The sequence below is a fragment of the Pollicipes pollicipes genome, unplaced genomic scaffold (genome assembly GCF_011947565.3).
Source record: "Pollicipes pollicipes isolate AB1234 unplaced genomic scaffold, Ppol_2.1 Scaffold_4219;HRSCAF=4965_pilon_pilon_pilon, whole genome shotgun sequence".
In the NCBI taxonomy this organism is placed as follows: Eukaryota; Metazoa; Arthropoda; class Thecostraca; order Pollicipedomorpha; family Pollicipedidae; genus Pollicipes; species Pollicipes pollicipes.
This window is the reverse complement of record NW_023596448.1, coordinates 26,581,962-26,596,851: the sequence shown is the minus strand read 5'-3', so window position 1 is coordinate 26,596,851 and position 14,890 is coordinate 26,581,962. Positions and strand designations below refer to the sequence as shown.

At 51.4% G+C, this 14,890-nt stretch overlaps 1 protein-coding gene across 1 annotated transcript; it reads right to left on the bottom strand.

The window, feature by feature from the left end:
* Window positions 1-601: 601 nt before the first annotated feature.
* On the bottom strand, window positions 602-11,140 carry LOC119095079 (uncharacterized). The gene is made up of 3 exons (XM_037217972.1): window positions 11,054-11,140; window positions 3,855-4,043; window positions 602-925 (listed from the first exon to the last, which is right to left on the bottom strand). Exons 1-3 carry the CDS (start codon window positions 11,138-11,140, stop codon window positions 602-604), a joined length of 600 nt encoding a protein of 199 aa, XP_037073867.1.
* Between the last annotated feature and the right edge of the window lie 3,750 nt (window positions 11,141-14,890).

The following is a 14,890-nucleotide window of genomic DNA, read 5'->3' as shown; positions in this document are numbered from 1 at the left end:
ACGGACCGCGCCATCGGTGCACGCGATACTCCGCGTGCAAGATCGATGCCTAATTATCCTCATGGAATTAGATGGCGGCGGCGCCTCCCAAAATAAGTACCGCGCGCCGATGTGCTCTCTGTGGGACAGGTGTGGCGCCACCGGTCCCTGGACAGGGGCTGGTGGAGCGCGTGTGTCCGACACTGGTACATATGAAGCTCAGGTGCGGATATTGGTTTTTCAATGTCGTCTGTGGGATGGGTACAGTGTGGCGAGCAGGTGGGGCAGGGATGGGGAATGGCTGTCGAACATTTTGGCGAAAGTAGATTGTTTTACAATGCATTGGGTTTCCTGTGCGGCGGCTGTCATGATTGCCTTGGCCACCCCACGCCATCTGGACACTGCAGGCAACTGCATGTGGCGAGTTCGAGACTTGTAAACGACGCGTGGACACGTGACGTCCGTTTCAGTATATTCTCAGCGCTCGGAACACAACCACAAACAACAAGAAACACATTTCAGCCGTAAGTACGAGAAGCCGTGACCCGACTGTTCAGCCACATTAATCCGCCGATGTCGGTGCACCACACAAGCCCGAGAGGCTCAGTGAGACACTGGCGCGCTACTCTGTGTCGGTGGCCGTGAGCTCCGAGCTGTGCACACTCCCCGCTCGGCCGTACACGGTTGGCTGAGACGCGATGCGCACGCTCTTGGCGACACTGCCGCGGGGCGCGAACCCCGTCGGCCGCCGCTGCGAAAGGTCGGAGGTCAGCGAGTCGTCCGACCCGGACAGCGAGCTTCGGCCGGCCGCCGCCAGGGGCACGAGCTCCTCGGAGGCCGGCCGGGACTCGGCACGTCGGTGCCGGTGGTCCATCCACCACTGGACGCAGTAGAGCGTCAGCGCTATGCACAGCAGGCCCACGATCACGGAGCCGATGGCGAGCGTCTGGCGGGGCAAGGTCAAGGAGGCTCGCGCGGCCCTCGTGAGCGGCGCGCTCGTAAAAAGAGCGCGCCAGACGCATTTGGCGCGGCTGGGTGGGTTGATGGCGGCCGCCGGCGCCGCCGCCACCGGGCTTGGCCGCACCAACAGACACAGCGGCTAACAAGTTCTGGTGGGCGCCGCGCCGCGATGGGACGTGGCCGCCGGCCGGCCGCAAACCGAGCCGAGGTTTTGGGGTGCCCTCGGTGTAGGGAGTGGGGTGGTGTGGGAGCTTGCCAGCGGGGTAAAGGCGGGGTCTGCTAGTGTTAGCTTTAACGTTAGTGGAACGGAAATCTTCCTTTGAAAACACTTGACAGCTTGCGAAGCACCCGGCGCCAGTGTCTGGTGTAGGGAGCACCGTAAATTTGTAAGCATCGTAATTGATAGTATAAGCAACATTGGCAATTATCGCTAGTTCAAAGCAGTGGCGAGTACATTATTTTCAGTGATTTCCAGAAGTCCTATGAAATCGTCTTACAATGACCATCACGCCAATCTGCGGCCAGTTCTTGTGTCCTCGCGCCTCCCTCCCCTTCCCTCTCACAGTTGCCTTGGGAGCTAACGATAGCCAGCAACACTCGTCATTACCGAGTTGCTCATTCACATCGAGACAGCAACGTACCCAAAACGTTCGAGCTATGAATAAAATTAACCGATCCCACCTGTGCATACAACTGCAACGCCGCCAGCATTGCCGCTGTTATTGTGTTAGTGGCAATCAATATGTAAATTGGTGCGCATTCGTTTCTTATTCCGTCAGGGTACATTTGAGCGCGGGTCGTTCTCATTTGAGAGCCTTGAGAGTTCTCCTCTTAGCGGTCGTTTTCCGCCTTCATTAGCGAATATCGTTCGTGGAAGCGGGCCGAATATCTTCACATCTGACGGTGGACTGTGCAGACTTCGGCGAAGCCCGGCGCGCCTTCTTCTCTGGGCGGCAGACGACCACTGGCACCACCGCCGCGCCGCCGCCCTCTGCACACGTTATTGCTGCTTGCCAGCTGCTGAGCGAAGGACGGCCATTTTGCCGGGCCGCGGAGCCGAGCACGCCCCGAGCACGCCGCCGGCGCCGCGCGCCGTGTCGGGGCCGTACCCGTCCGCCGGCGCCGCCGGCGCCGCCGTCGGGCCGCTAGTGAGGTGCAGAGGCGCCCGGCGCGGTTCCGCGCCGGCCGCCATGTTGGAACTCCCTGCGGTACCCGCTCAATGGACTTTGTGCAAGTCGGTGACTTGCTTGTGCGGAAAAGTGTTTGCAGAATTGGGCGACGTTTTAAGCGAGACTTGGTTGGCTGACAAGTGCGATCAGAGCGCCGAAAACCCCGGGATGTGTTGTACGTCACTCGGTCCCCCCCGTGCCCATTCGGTGGAATTTGTTGCAAATTTTAAGATGCTAAAAACCACATTTGAGTGTCGCATACCCAGTGGGCACAATATGACTTGCCTCTCACAAACGTAGCAGCTTCCAAGACCATGTTGCGTGCCATTTACCGGTGCCAGGAGGTGTTCCGTGGGATAAACGCTCGTTAACAAGCAATATCGTTGAAGCCTAACCCTGACCTGTCTCATGGAGATCCTCGAGACCTTAAGTGACGCTAATACGACAGGCTCAGACGGCGCACACACAAGTGCGTTCGCGTATCCTTTTAACTTAAGATCACTTATCCTTGCATGGTTCGCTGCACAACCACCCATCGGCAGACTGACGCGGAGCTCACCGGCTCTTGGGGCCCGCTCTTTGTTACTGCCCGGGACTGACAACGTGGCCGGCACTGATGACACTGACTTATGTAAGGTTAGGTTTCGAGAGGATGAGGCCCGCTTTCACATCGATGCTCAGTAGTGCATCTCTTGAGATGGTTCAGCTGACAAACGTAGGGATCAACAACAAGATCATGAGAAAGCACCATGTGCAGATTTAAAGAGGAAAACAAAGGACGCTTTGAATCCAGACAACATTCGTGATAGCGTACCAAGTGCAATGCCATCATCAGTTCCAACAACGTGGAATGCATTGCCAAGAGTTAGAGTGAACCGGAAGTCGCCGTGCGTGACGGGAAGGAAGGGAAGTGATCTTACCATCCCAAGCGAAGATTACTTACAACCAAATATAACAAAGCAAAGCCAGCTCAGGTCTCAGGCATGACCAAATTCAGCAGTGGTGCAATGTTATGCCACGTTTGATGACGACGTTTGTGCATTGCCCCATTGCAAATTTCGTGCAAAGCTGGCCTAAATTACAAACAGTTGTAATCTTAATCGCCGACCGAGCTGACCTTTTCAACAGCGCAAACGGCGAAAATTACGCCCGGCCCGCAGCCTTGAAAAACCTTCACCCGTTCAGCTTTAGTCATTTTCACCAATGCACTTGGTGTTCTCACAGCGACTAGTTAAGGCAAGCTGTTAATAACAATAATAAGTGTTGTATGGAAACATGTAGCCTTGTTAAGTTCATTAGCCCTGCCATACCTGATGAGAATCAAGGCCAGTGAAAGTTTCCTGTGAAGGCGTCGAACCCGGAGCCCCCGATTCAAAGTATGGCACGTCATGCACACAGCTGCCTTAAGTTTTCGTTTGGTAATATTGCCTGATTATTGCCTCATATTTGCCCCGCCCCAGTCACTTAACAACCGAAAGCATATACGTTCTTATCATTTTCTCATACCTTTGCAGTTAATGTTTTCAGCATTGTGTGTGTGTGTGAATCTTGGTATTGGATGATATTAATTGCCATGTGCGAGAGTCAAATGCGGGTGCTAATAATTGTAAAGCCAAAAACCAGCCTTGTGCAGATGACCTCAGTATGACGCACCTACTTAAGCATTGAGCATTAGGCACGAAGCAGTGCGTTTCACGAAGCTTTCTCCACCACCGGGGCCGTTAGGGCGCGCCCGTCAAAGGATACGAAGAGCCAGTTGGAGGCGGCCCTGTTCTGCGCCGCTTCGTCTGACGGCTTCACCACCTTGATGTTGCACATGTGGTAGACGGAGGAGGACGGCTGGAAGGAAGCCCGGTCCAGGGGCGAGGACATCCACCCCTTGTCGCAGACGCACCATAGCTCGTCGTCCAGCCGGCCGTGGTGGCATTCCACATTCTACCGAGAAAGGAAGAGGTCTGCTGCACTATATCGCAGTCAAGGCAGGGGTCTTGGACGATCTACCGTTCTTGGTGTAAGCGATGTTTGGCGATCCACGGGAAACGGGGCGAATAACATTCCATTTTCCACTGCAAAAGTGGTATCGTGCTTGATTCGCATTCCGCGAAAGGCAGCACAAAACTGTAAGCGCTACACTTTGCAACGCTCTTACGGGACCGTGGCATCACCAGCTTTTTCATACTCCACTCCCAGTGGAGCCTGGCTTTTACCCCTTCTACTGCTGACACGTTTCGTTGTTCTGGTTCACCATGCGCATCTTTAAATACGAAGGTGATGCTGCATGAAGTCTGCATGCAATCGACACATTTCAATTTCCAGGACGCCAACATAATGCCAGGAATGAATTCACGCTGTGCATGAAGCACCAGAACGCATAGACACCCATTTTTCAGCCATCAAGGAGTATACAGAACACTACAATCACTGCGCTGCAGTTATACAGCCCATTCTTCTATCTTATAACAAGCAAGGGTTGTCATACTGATCGAAGGCAATGGGCAAATTCTGAAGCATTCCAAAGTCTAAGCGATGCAAATCAGCACGGGCACAGTTATAATTTAATTCCTCCGACGTAGCGCAGCCTATACCTATTAGTGATTGCTCTAATTTGGGGTTGAATGTGTCAAGGAGCCCATCGGGTTACGCACGCTTAATGGGATTGAATTTAAAATGGAGATGCGAACATACGCGTTTTGCCGAGACAATTTGTGCTTTGTGTTGTGCAAGATGCAACAACACTGAACAAATCACCTGGTGCTACAGTTTTCCACGTTTGGTTCAGCCCACACCTGCACCTCGCTCGTTGAAAAACGGTTAGTTTTCGTTCACACATGGATTGTTCCTGGGCGTAATAACCTCGTGGCAGGGTAAAGCCATTGCAGCAAGCAGGAAACATGCATACTTCCGCGGCTGCATTTGCCGCCCTCTGTGCTTTCGGGTGTGCCCCTGGCGAAAGGGAGCGCCTAAAACGCGGGCAGAATTGTCGAACCTAGCCAGCGCGCTGACAAAATTTCCTCGTCGCTGCAGGCCAGCTTGTGTCAGCACTGTTCATTTTCAATTAGTATTTCACTTCCTTTCCCATGGGCTTTAAGTACCGCGAATCACCAAATTGAGCTCCAGCCACAACGGTAACCAGGAAATACAGGCTGTGGGGAAATGGCGTGCAGTCAGTGCTATCGGCGTCTTCTCAGAACCACTGATGACATCTTTCTGCGAATTCCAGCGCGCATCGCTCACATCTTAACGCCGACTTTAAACCCCACCCGGCAGTGTTTAAGGCGCGGGGGAGGCGCGGCGCGGCTTGATCCGAGCTTCTGGGGGGAGGGGAGGGGATGTATCACTTGCGACGGCACGGGGAAGCCGCCCAGTAATGCGGCGGTCGCAGTCATCTGTCCCTTTTCGGTGATCCGCCAAGACTGACGGCCGTTCGCCATGGCTTGGTTAACGCCTTTAAAAAGAAAGCACGATACTATCTAGGGAGCTTCAGAGCCATAGCCAGAGCTGCAGAGATCACGTTGCATGACAGCGGGAACCGCAGTCCACGATATCAGGACCATCTGGCGCTCTGTCTTCTGGCATTTAAGAGAAAATTTAGCTTGCTAGTCTTTGGTGGCCTTTCAACAGGGGCGTATCACGTAACGCGGCCGCTCATTGGTCAGTTTTAACTAACCACTTGCCGGAAAACAAGGAGCCGGCTGTCTGTACAAAACCTATTGCAGCAACTCTTTCCACGCGGTGTTCTCGCCTCTGGTATGGCTTGCGCAACAGAAAAGGCGGAGCGAGGTCTTAGCCTAACACGGGTCAGCCGGGCTGAGGCGTTACACAGCGCAGAGAACATTCTTCTGGATCTAGATCTGGGAAAAAGATCCTTCAGATGCAGCTCTTTCCGTGTCTGTTGTGGCGTGGGAGCGGCGAAACGGCAAAATGAGGGAGTGTTATCGCCGTAGAGATGAAACCAAAAAGTCCATAAGGGCAGCCGGCCGTGCTTTAGAAACCATACAGGTGGATGTCATCATCCCCATTTCAAACCGAGTTCTCCTGTTTTTCTCAATTATCTGAAAATGTTTCCACGTGTTGGACTTGGGGTCATACTGTGCCCAATTTGAAACTTAACAATGAGTAAACAAATCTCTTTTATTTACAGGAAAGTCGCTTCTGGTTGCGCGACTTACGAGTAAATGGCAAAAACTGACACGATCGTTAAGACTTTGGCTTCATCTTATTGAGATTGTACGAAGCACAATTGCGCGATCAAAATTTACCAATAGATTATAGCCTACAGAGGCGCGCAGGTTTTTTATAGTTTGAATAGTCGGGAGACGGTATTATCCCATGAATTTCAACGATACATCTCGGGTGACCGGCTACGGGTGTAACCAATAAATTTGGTTGACCGGTTTTATGTGCGCATAGTCACCCGTGCCCCACCAATAACCATTCACTAGTGGGTTCGTTACGAACAGTAAAGTAATGAGCCATCTCGACATCTTTCCACAGTGGTCCTTTGGGATGTTTTAGAAGGAAGAATAGACTGATACTAAGCAACAACTCATTATTGGAATTGTTCATTCACAACGATCATAATCGACCTGCTACCCGCGGGTTTTTCTGATATACGGTAATCCTTCTTGTGGTACATGAATCGCATTCCGCAATTATTTAACAGTTCGACTGATGTTTGAAATCACGTTTCTCTAAAAGCACAGAACATTTATTTAGTCCGACCCGCTATGCAAGTTGATGTAAACCATCTTTTACCGTGATGCGCTGACTGCATTGTATCCGGCAACAACGACCTTAACTACGGCTGCTCAACACTGTGGCCAGCCAGGCTGTCATCGCATTGCACGGCTCCATACCGTAGCTGACCCCGAAACACCAAAGACAGCAGCATTTCTGCACGGGAACACGATTAACTAAATGCATAAGTATAGCCAATGTCGTTGTTGGGCTCAGTGGATTTATCTGAAACGTGAGGATTTTGGCATCAAGGCTGAACAAGCCCAGCTGAAAATGAATCATACGCTGAAAACAATGTCGCAGGGTTATATTTGTTCACGATAAGCGCTGTCAGCTGAATCAGATATTGGAAACTTTTAGCTACATTCTATAAGTAAGAAGTGGCCGGACATCTTAATCGTACGGGATGGCGATACAAGTGATAGGGAATATGATCTGGTATTATACCCTTGGCCAACAGCCTTGGCTGAAAAGTCGGTTTAGCCCCATTCACGGTAAACCGACGAAGCTCCATGTCGATGAATTATTTAGTGATTTTCAGATAAACACTACATTCTCCCGGCATTTCAAAAGCACATACGCTCCGTTTAATGTAGTGGCGTCACTCAAGCTTGTCAAGGCAGACCTACAAACGGCTGTGCAGGCTTCATTCCTTTTCCGGATAAAAGGAATGAAGCGCAGTTGGTAGAACGACACCTGGCGCGCCGTCGTGAAGCGGGACAAACCAGCTGGCCATGCGGTGGCCAGCAGCTAACGGCAGGTCATCTGGCCTGGCTCTCCGCTTACCATACCTACGGCGCAGACCCACCGCGCTACGGCGCTGGCTTCAGCGGCCTGCGTCAATGGGGGTCACCGGGGAGGGAGGGGGAGTCACCCCCGCATACCACACGCCGCGCACATGTCATTACCGCTCCGAGCAGAGACATAACTAGCAGCAGGGCGCGGCGAGGGCAGAGGTGGAGGCGGTGGCAACGTGCGGTAGCAGGAAAGCGGCGTGACGACCCACGGCTGCTGCGCATGCGGCTGCTAGATGTTTCGATGTCTAGACACCTGTGCATGGACTGTCGAGCGTTGCGCGGCAAGGCTTAACATACAGAGCTGTCGAAGAAAAATAAATAATCCGGGGTTACGGCTTGATGGTCGCTGAAATTTTGGCAGCATGTTTAGACTGGGAAGACGACTGATAATTTACAACCCAACCCCCGATTACGTACCGATGTTTGGGACCATGCGCTCACCACTAGCGTCGCGCAGTGACATAAAAACGGGAAATCCAATATCGTAAATGGTTATACAGCCGACTGTAAACATATGATAGATGAAAATAGCCATCTCACGGTTTTTGCAGCCGTGAAATGTACTGCACGCATGTTGAATCTAGACTGCCTTTCGCAAAGTTTTTCACTAACGTGCCGTATGGCCTGGACTCTCCAGCACAAGAACAACGCCGCTTCAAAATTTGTGAATGCATGACGAAAACGGTTTTCGCTCGGTGGGCCGTCACAATTTCCGATAATGATGCAAGACGAGACCCATCTAACCACAGTCATCCCAGTCATTCAGCCACCTCGCGCCAACACGCCACTCACCGCCGAGCGTAAGATGGAGATAAGGGGGTCCCACGCGTCGCCAAAGCTGATGGAGACCGCAACTTTCCACACAAACGCGGGCACGAAACGGCAGCTTGTTCGCGATAGCCGTCACCACGGCCTTAACGGCAGAAAGCGGTGGCATCATTCCCCAAGGGCGGAGAAAAGTCTCTAGAAGAAGAGGGCCAAAATCCTTTTTTAAGACGAACACTCCTAAGCGCCGTCACGTGACTAAAGTAACCCTGTCGCGACCAATGGAGGGAGTATGGCTAACGGCCTCTCCGGCCCCTTGGCTCTGTCCCCGCATCGTTTGCTTCGGATGTGCCGCACAGATAGCCTGACTTGGTATCGGTACATCTTGTATTAAATTCATCTCGGTCCACTTAATTCGGAGGGTGAGCTATCCAGAACCCACCCGCATCTGCATCAAGATCTCTAGCAAGTCTTCTGTCTATCGGCAGACCCCATAATGCGATCCTATGATGTGGCTTGATATACGACTGTTTTAAACGTGCAAATACGGTGTATCTTAACCCATACCTTTGAAATGTAAGGTGGAACAAATGTCTCGATATACCAGTTGCACGCCAAATCTAGAAGCCAAGGCCAACGCTGAATAGGACCTGGTCGCTGAAAGCATCAAGTCATGAGCTTGTCCAAATTAAGCTGTTAAGCCAGGTAGTTCGCTGGGCACGGGGTCCACTGTGGCTAGTTTCCTTAGCGTGCATATTGCCTACCAGTCACACAACACCTCACAAAATGCTCGGACTCCACGATCAGCTGCAAAACACCCCCCGGCTGCAAACATAAAACAATAGTGAACACATAAAAACTAGGATAATTGAAACTGGCCAAACTTCAGTCACATACAACCCGCAAAGGCAACGCATTCACTAAAATCACAAACAAGCCACACCCAGCTCGGAAGGGCGGTCGGAGCCTTCAAGGTTGGATGAATTCCGGCAGCTTCTGAGCACACTGGCACTGATGCAAACTGAGGAGGGCCTCCCCGCCGACATCGCGCTTACGTCAGGCAGACACGACGAAAATACCACTTCCGTCTTTGCTGCTGATCTTTACCACTCCAGCCAGCCAGCTCCACCCGTGCAGGAATCACGATACGAATAAAATAAAAGGTCTGTTCATCAAAGCCTCTGAGAAGGCCGAAGGAAGATATTAGCTCAGGCCACGTGCCGATCTCCCCCTAAAAGGAGAGGAGAGCGCTGGCTGTTACTCGGCTACACGTGCATTGCACGGCTAGGGACAAAGCAGCTCACTTGAAACCCTTGCAGGCCATTAAACTCGAGACATATGGCTTTTGACAGGCCTCAACCCGAGACAATGAGGCCCTTGACAGGCCATCAAAACCGAGACACGAGGCCTTTGACAGACCATCAAACCCGAGACATGAGCCTTTGACAGACCATCAAAACCCGATACATGAGGCCTTTGACAGGCCATCAAACCCGAGACATGAGGCCTTTGACAGCCATCACAACCCGAGACATGCGGCCTTGGCAGGCCATCAAACCCGAGACATGAGGCCTTTGACAGCCATCATACCCGAGACATGAGGCCTTTGACAGGCCATCACACCCGAGACATTAGCCCTTGAGAGGCCATCAACCCGAGACATGAGGCCTTTGACAGCCATCAAACCCTAGACCGACCGCCCCACCCCCTCCCCCCCTCTCGATCTGACGCAGCCTGGTCTAGCGCGGCTCAGCCTGCCTGTCGGGTTGCCAGGATGATCTCCCCCGTTACTAGAAATGCACTTTCCAATAAGATCGCGTCCACTTCTTTAGCACGCACCACCGCCCCACCCCCACCCGCAACACGTAGGGGCACTGTCGTGCTCGGTCGTACCTCGCCAACGTCACCGCAAGTAAACCCGCTTAATAAAGTTCAGTTGTCTCTCCACGAATGCCAGCGGCGGTGATTCAGTCTCCCACGCGATCCAAAGACCTTCTTGTGCCGAGTCTGTAGAGGGTGGAAGGGGGGGTTACTGACCCCGCACACCTCACTTTGGACTTCCAGTGTCCTGGCATGCTCTCGGCTAAAATGGCTTACGCCTTCACGGGATGTTCCTTGATGTCTCACCACGATTTTCCAGTAAAAGGACTTTACGGGTAAGATGTCCTTTACACCCATGCCCAGATACCCATGGGAATATGCTCATACCCGACCCCATCTATCCTGAATCAGTCGCTCCAACCCGGTACCACACCCGCTTGCCTTGTCTAGCACTGCGGCTCTGAATCATAGAAGAATTTCTGGTTCGCAACAAAGCTTACCTTTTGAGAGGGAGAGAACTATTCATGGCCAACAGAGGGGGTAAGCAGTAACACTACGTGCCATTTCTTGAAGTAAAGATCATAGATCTGGAACATTTTCATTCACCGTACCCAAACCCACACTTTTCCGAGTAACACTGCGTACCATTGAAGTAAAGATCATAGATCTCTAACATTTTTCACACCGTACCCAAACCCAACCATTTTTCCGAAAATCTGTACCCAGCCGAGCCTGTTACCTATCGCATGTAGTGTCCATTGCCCTATCCAAGCCGTAAAGTCCTCTTCCATCCGTGCCTCTCAGCGAGTGTCCATGAACTCTGACCTGGGGTCGGTTCTTGTCGTAGCGGAGCACCTCCCCCTTGGCCGCGTCGTGGAAGAACTGGAGGTCCTCCTCGGTGAGGGCCGACATGAGCTGGCGGGCACTGGTTACTCTCCGGAACGTACGCCTGCCGGTGGGGAAGACGAGGGAGGCGAAGGTCAGAACAAAGCTCAGACGTCAGACGTCAGACACGTTCAGAGCACCTGACCACGATGAGCGACTGCGGGGAGGGTCAACTAGACGACAGACGAGGGAGGCGAAGGTCAGAGCGACGCTCAGACGTCAGACGTCAGACACGCTCAGAGCACCTGACCACAATGGGCGACTGCGGGGGAGGGTCAACTAGACGACAGACGAGGGAGGCGAAGGTCAGAGCAAAGCTCAGACGTCAGACGTCAGACACGCTCAGAGCACCTGACCACAATGGGCGACTGCGGGGGAGGGTCAACTAGACGACAGACGAGGGAGGCGAAGGTCAGAGCAAAGCTCAGACGTCAGACGTCAAACACGCTCAGAGCAGCTCAGGTCAACTAGACGACAGACGAAGGAGTGACGCTGGCTAAACGGTGCGGGGGGCAGTGGTCGACTCTCAGGAGAAGGTGGAGGCGGTGCCGTTCGAGGCAGCTTGGCCAGTTGGCGGTGGTGATCGGCTGTCGAGGGCAGGAGCAGTGGTGACGGCAGAAACAGTCCGATGCCTCCATGGAATATGCGGAGAAGAACGGCCAGAAACCGACGACGAAGTTTGCCGAACATTCAGGGTATTGGCGTTTGCGCGCTGTACAGGCGCATGTGGGATGCCTGCCAGCCGTCTGGCGCCTCTTCATCTTCAGTCTAAATGAACGAGGGAAAATAATCACATTTTAAACTTTGGTACTCAATATGGCCGGCTTCTCAGAATCAATGGCTTGCCTATCATAGCACACGGAAAACATGCGCAAAGCCGCTTTCCTTTCCAGTATTTGCATCAAAATGTACCATTTAGCTATTTGCCTTTTAGGTAACCCACTCAGTCTCTTAGTTCTTCCCAAGACCTGAAATGACACTGGCTCTAAAGAAACGTATCACTGAGATGACTTGGGCCCTGATGACCCTGACATACCACATATGCACATATGTGTTTGTCAACAAGAAACTCATGAAATCTCTACGATTTTGAGCACGAAATTCCTCTTAAAACAGCACTAAACAGCTTTTCCGCTCCGGTCCACAAATCGCGTTGTACAGCTTAATTCTTCAACCGCGTCAAGTGCATGCTGTCCCGTTTTTGCTCAAATCTGCACGCTTCTTGTCGATATGATCAGAGCCCGAGAGCACGTGCTGCCTTCGTTTCTTTTCGGCGTTTAAGAAGGCATCACGCCACTATTGCCGCATTGTTACATGCTAGATATCATGAGCGTTGAATATCGTGTGCTGTTACTTCCTACACCCGGGAGGGTCAGTTCTCAGTTCAGTTCTACACCCGGGAGGGTCAGTTCTCTGCCCTCGGCGTGCAGAAACTCTGAGGGTGCATCGGGCAAGAGAGAATAAACAGAGCAGAAGTACACATCTGATAACAGGAAAATGAAATGCCGGATGTGAGGAATGCTAGAAATAGACAAAACGCAGCTGATATTTTGAAGCTTGGACAGCAGTCATCTGAGAATGGTTTACATAACTGCCGCATGCTTGTAGGGCCTTTTCAACGCAGGTGCTCTGCGGGGGCTTAGTTGCAGTACAGATGGCCACACCAAAAGTAAACGAATTGAAGATATTCATTTGGGAAAGAGGAATGCCCGACAGGCTGACAATCCTTCTAGAAAGTATTTGTCGCAGGCATGCAAGGCCCTCTAACAAACTGCACACACAAAGGGTCTACCTTCACCTGCACGTGTTTCTTTCGTCTGCTCTTGGTAGAAGCTCAGGAACAAGCTTGCTGGCATGCGGCCGAACGAATTTAAAACGCGGAGCCTCCGTTGCCACGTACAGGCGGTGTTGGTGCATTTTAAGAGCTCAGCGTGAAGCACAACAAGGAAATATGCTCCCGCAATGCGTCGTCACCGAGCACATTTCCATGAAAGATCTCCAAAGATACCAGCGACGCAGCGAACCAAAGTATTCACCCCCGCCTGGGCCTTAGTTTTGGATTCTAACGGTGGTTGTACAACACCGCAATGAGCACTATCGACCATGCTGATTGCGAGTGTTCAGGAAAAGATCGGCAGCATAACAGAAAAGATTCACACCGGGGAGGAAAACAACCAAAACGGGCTGTCCAAAGGTCACGCGCAAATTTTTACGTGCGTTTCTTTTATGACGGTGCTATTATGCATCATGTACAGGAAAAGGGTGCATTCGACTGTCAGAGTGCTATTCCTTATCCGACATGTAGCCTCGGCCCGATGGTCATTTTTGCCGGGTACCTACGTATACCAAGCAAATGTTAAATTCCCAAATGACCTCAATGAAATGCGGCACAGGTACATCAGTCAAACCAATGCATTTTGCCAGACTGTCCACGTGTTTGAGTGTGCCTTTGATTGCTGTTTTGGTCCGTTACGGCCACGGAAATGGGATATGGCCACGCAGTCATCAATCGTTGCTACCATTACCACAGTCCAAGAAAAAACCGACCCACAGTCTTACTCCTGCTATGTTTGTTGGCACGCCGTGGCGGATTCAAACGGCTAACATGCCAATTTCCCCCGAAAGTATTGAAAAGCTCAAATTTTGCTGTTGGCTTGATTGCTATATGTCTTGGGCGGCTATAATCATATGCGGAGTTTGTTACGCGACCCCTGCCAAATCTGGCACTGACTTTACGCTTATTTGGATGCAACATCGCATCATCTGCCGTTGAATAAGTAATGATGCTTTGCTTCAAGGGCATAGTAAACAAGACCGCTTCCAAACTTGCGCTATCAGTTCTCAAGAAGAATACGCAACATACCACATGTGTTGTAACTTGATGGAATGTGGAGTAGAACATCGGCATGAATTTCAGACTTGTGGTTTTGAAAGCACGGCATCCGCGAGTGTTCAAGCATGGGACAATAGTAAGTAGGTGCTGTCGGCCAGCATTGACAAGCAGATGACGTCATGCTGAACAGTTTTAAGACTGGCCAAGAGCGTTACTGAGGAAAATTCGATAATCGAATCGAGATAACTTCTATTACGCATCACCCCATTATCTATTTATTTTTCTGCCAGCCGCTGGCACTGCGTGGATCAGCCGCACCACCGACGCAATCGAGAACACCCGTGCTCTCTCAGCATTCGCTGAAGAGGTTGTCCCAAAACATTTCCAAGACATTCCTTGTGAGTACAATGCGTAAGTCTGAAGTTGTCACAGGCCGTGTTGTTTTAAGCTTCTACTACACTTTGATTATATACTTTCTGTTTTACTAAGCTCTTTACTTTAAAACTTCCATCGTGGTGCAATTTTCCTGGTGATGCAATGATATTTGCGAGATATTCCCGAATACTTTGCATAATTATCAGCGCACTCATCAAGGCGTTCCGTCTTTTTACACTCGGTCGGCGAAAGGGGCAACAGAAGCCTCCTCGCTAAGATTTCTTTGAATAACTTCAGAGCTATTTTGTGCATGGCGCCGAGATTTACGGCCCATAAGCCCTTAAGTTGTTTTTAAATGTAAAAAAAATTGTAGGACCCCATAGTTAAGGGTGACGACCCTTCTGTTGTGGACATTTTGACAGCATTCCTGGTGCAGACTCCGATGGCGTACATTTGTCGTTGAACGTGACGCTGCGGTCGTGGGTGGTCGGTGTGCCCGGTAAACCAAAATTATCAACCTTCTCGTGGAGTTGCCTTAAAACTACTCTCCCATATTGATTTGTGGTATC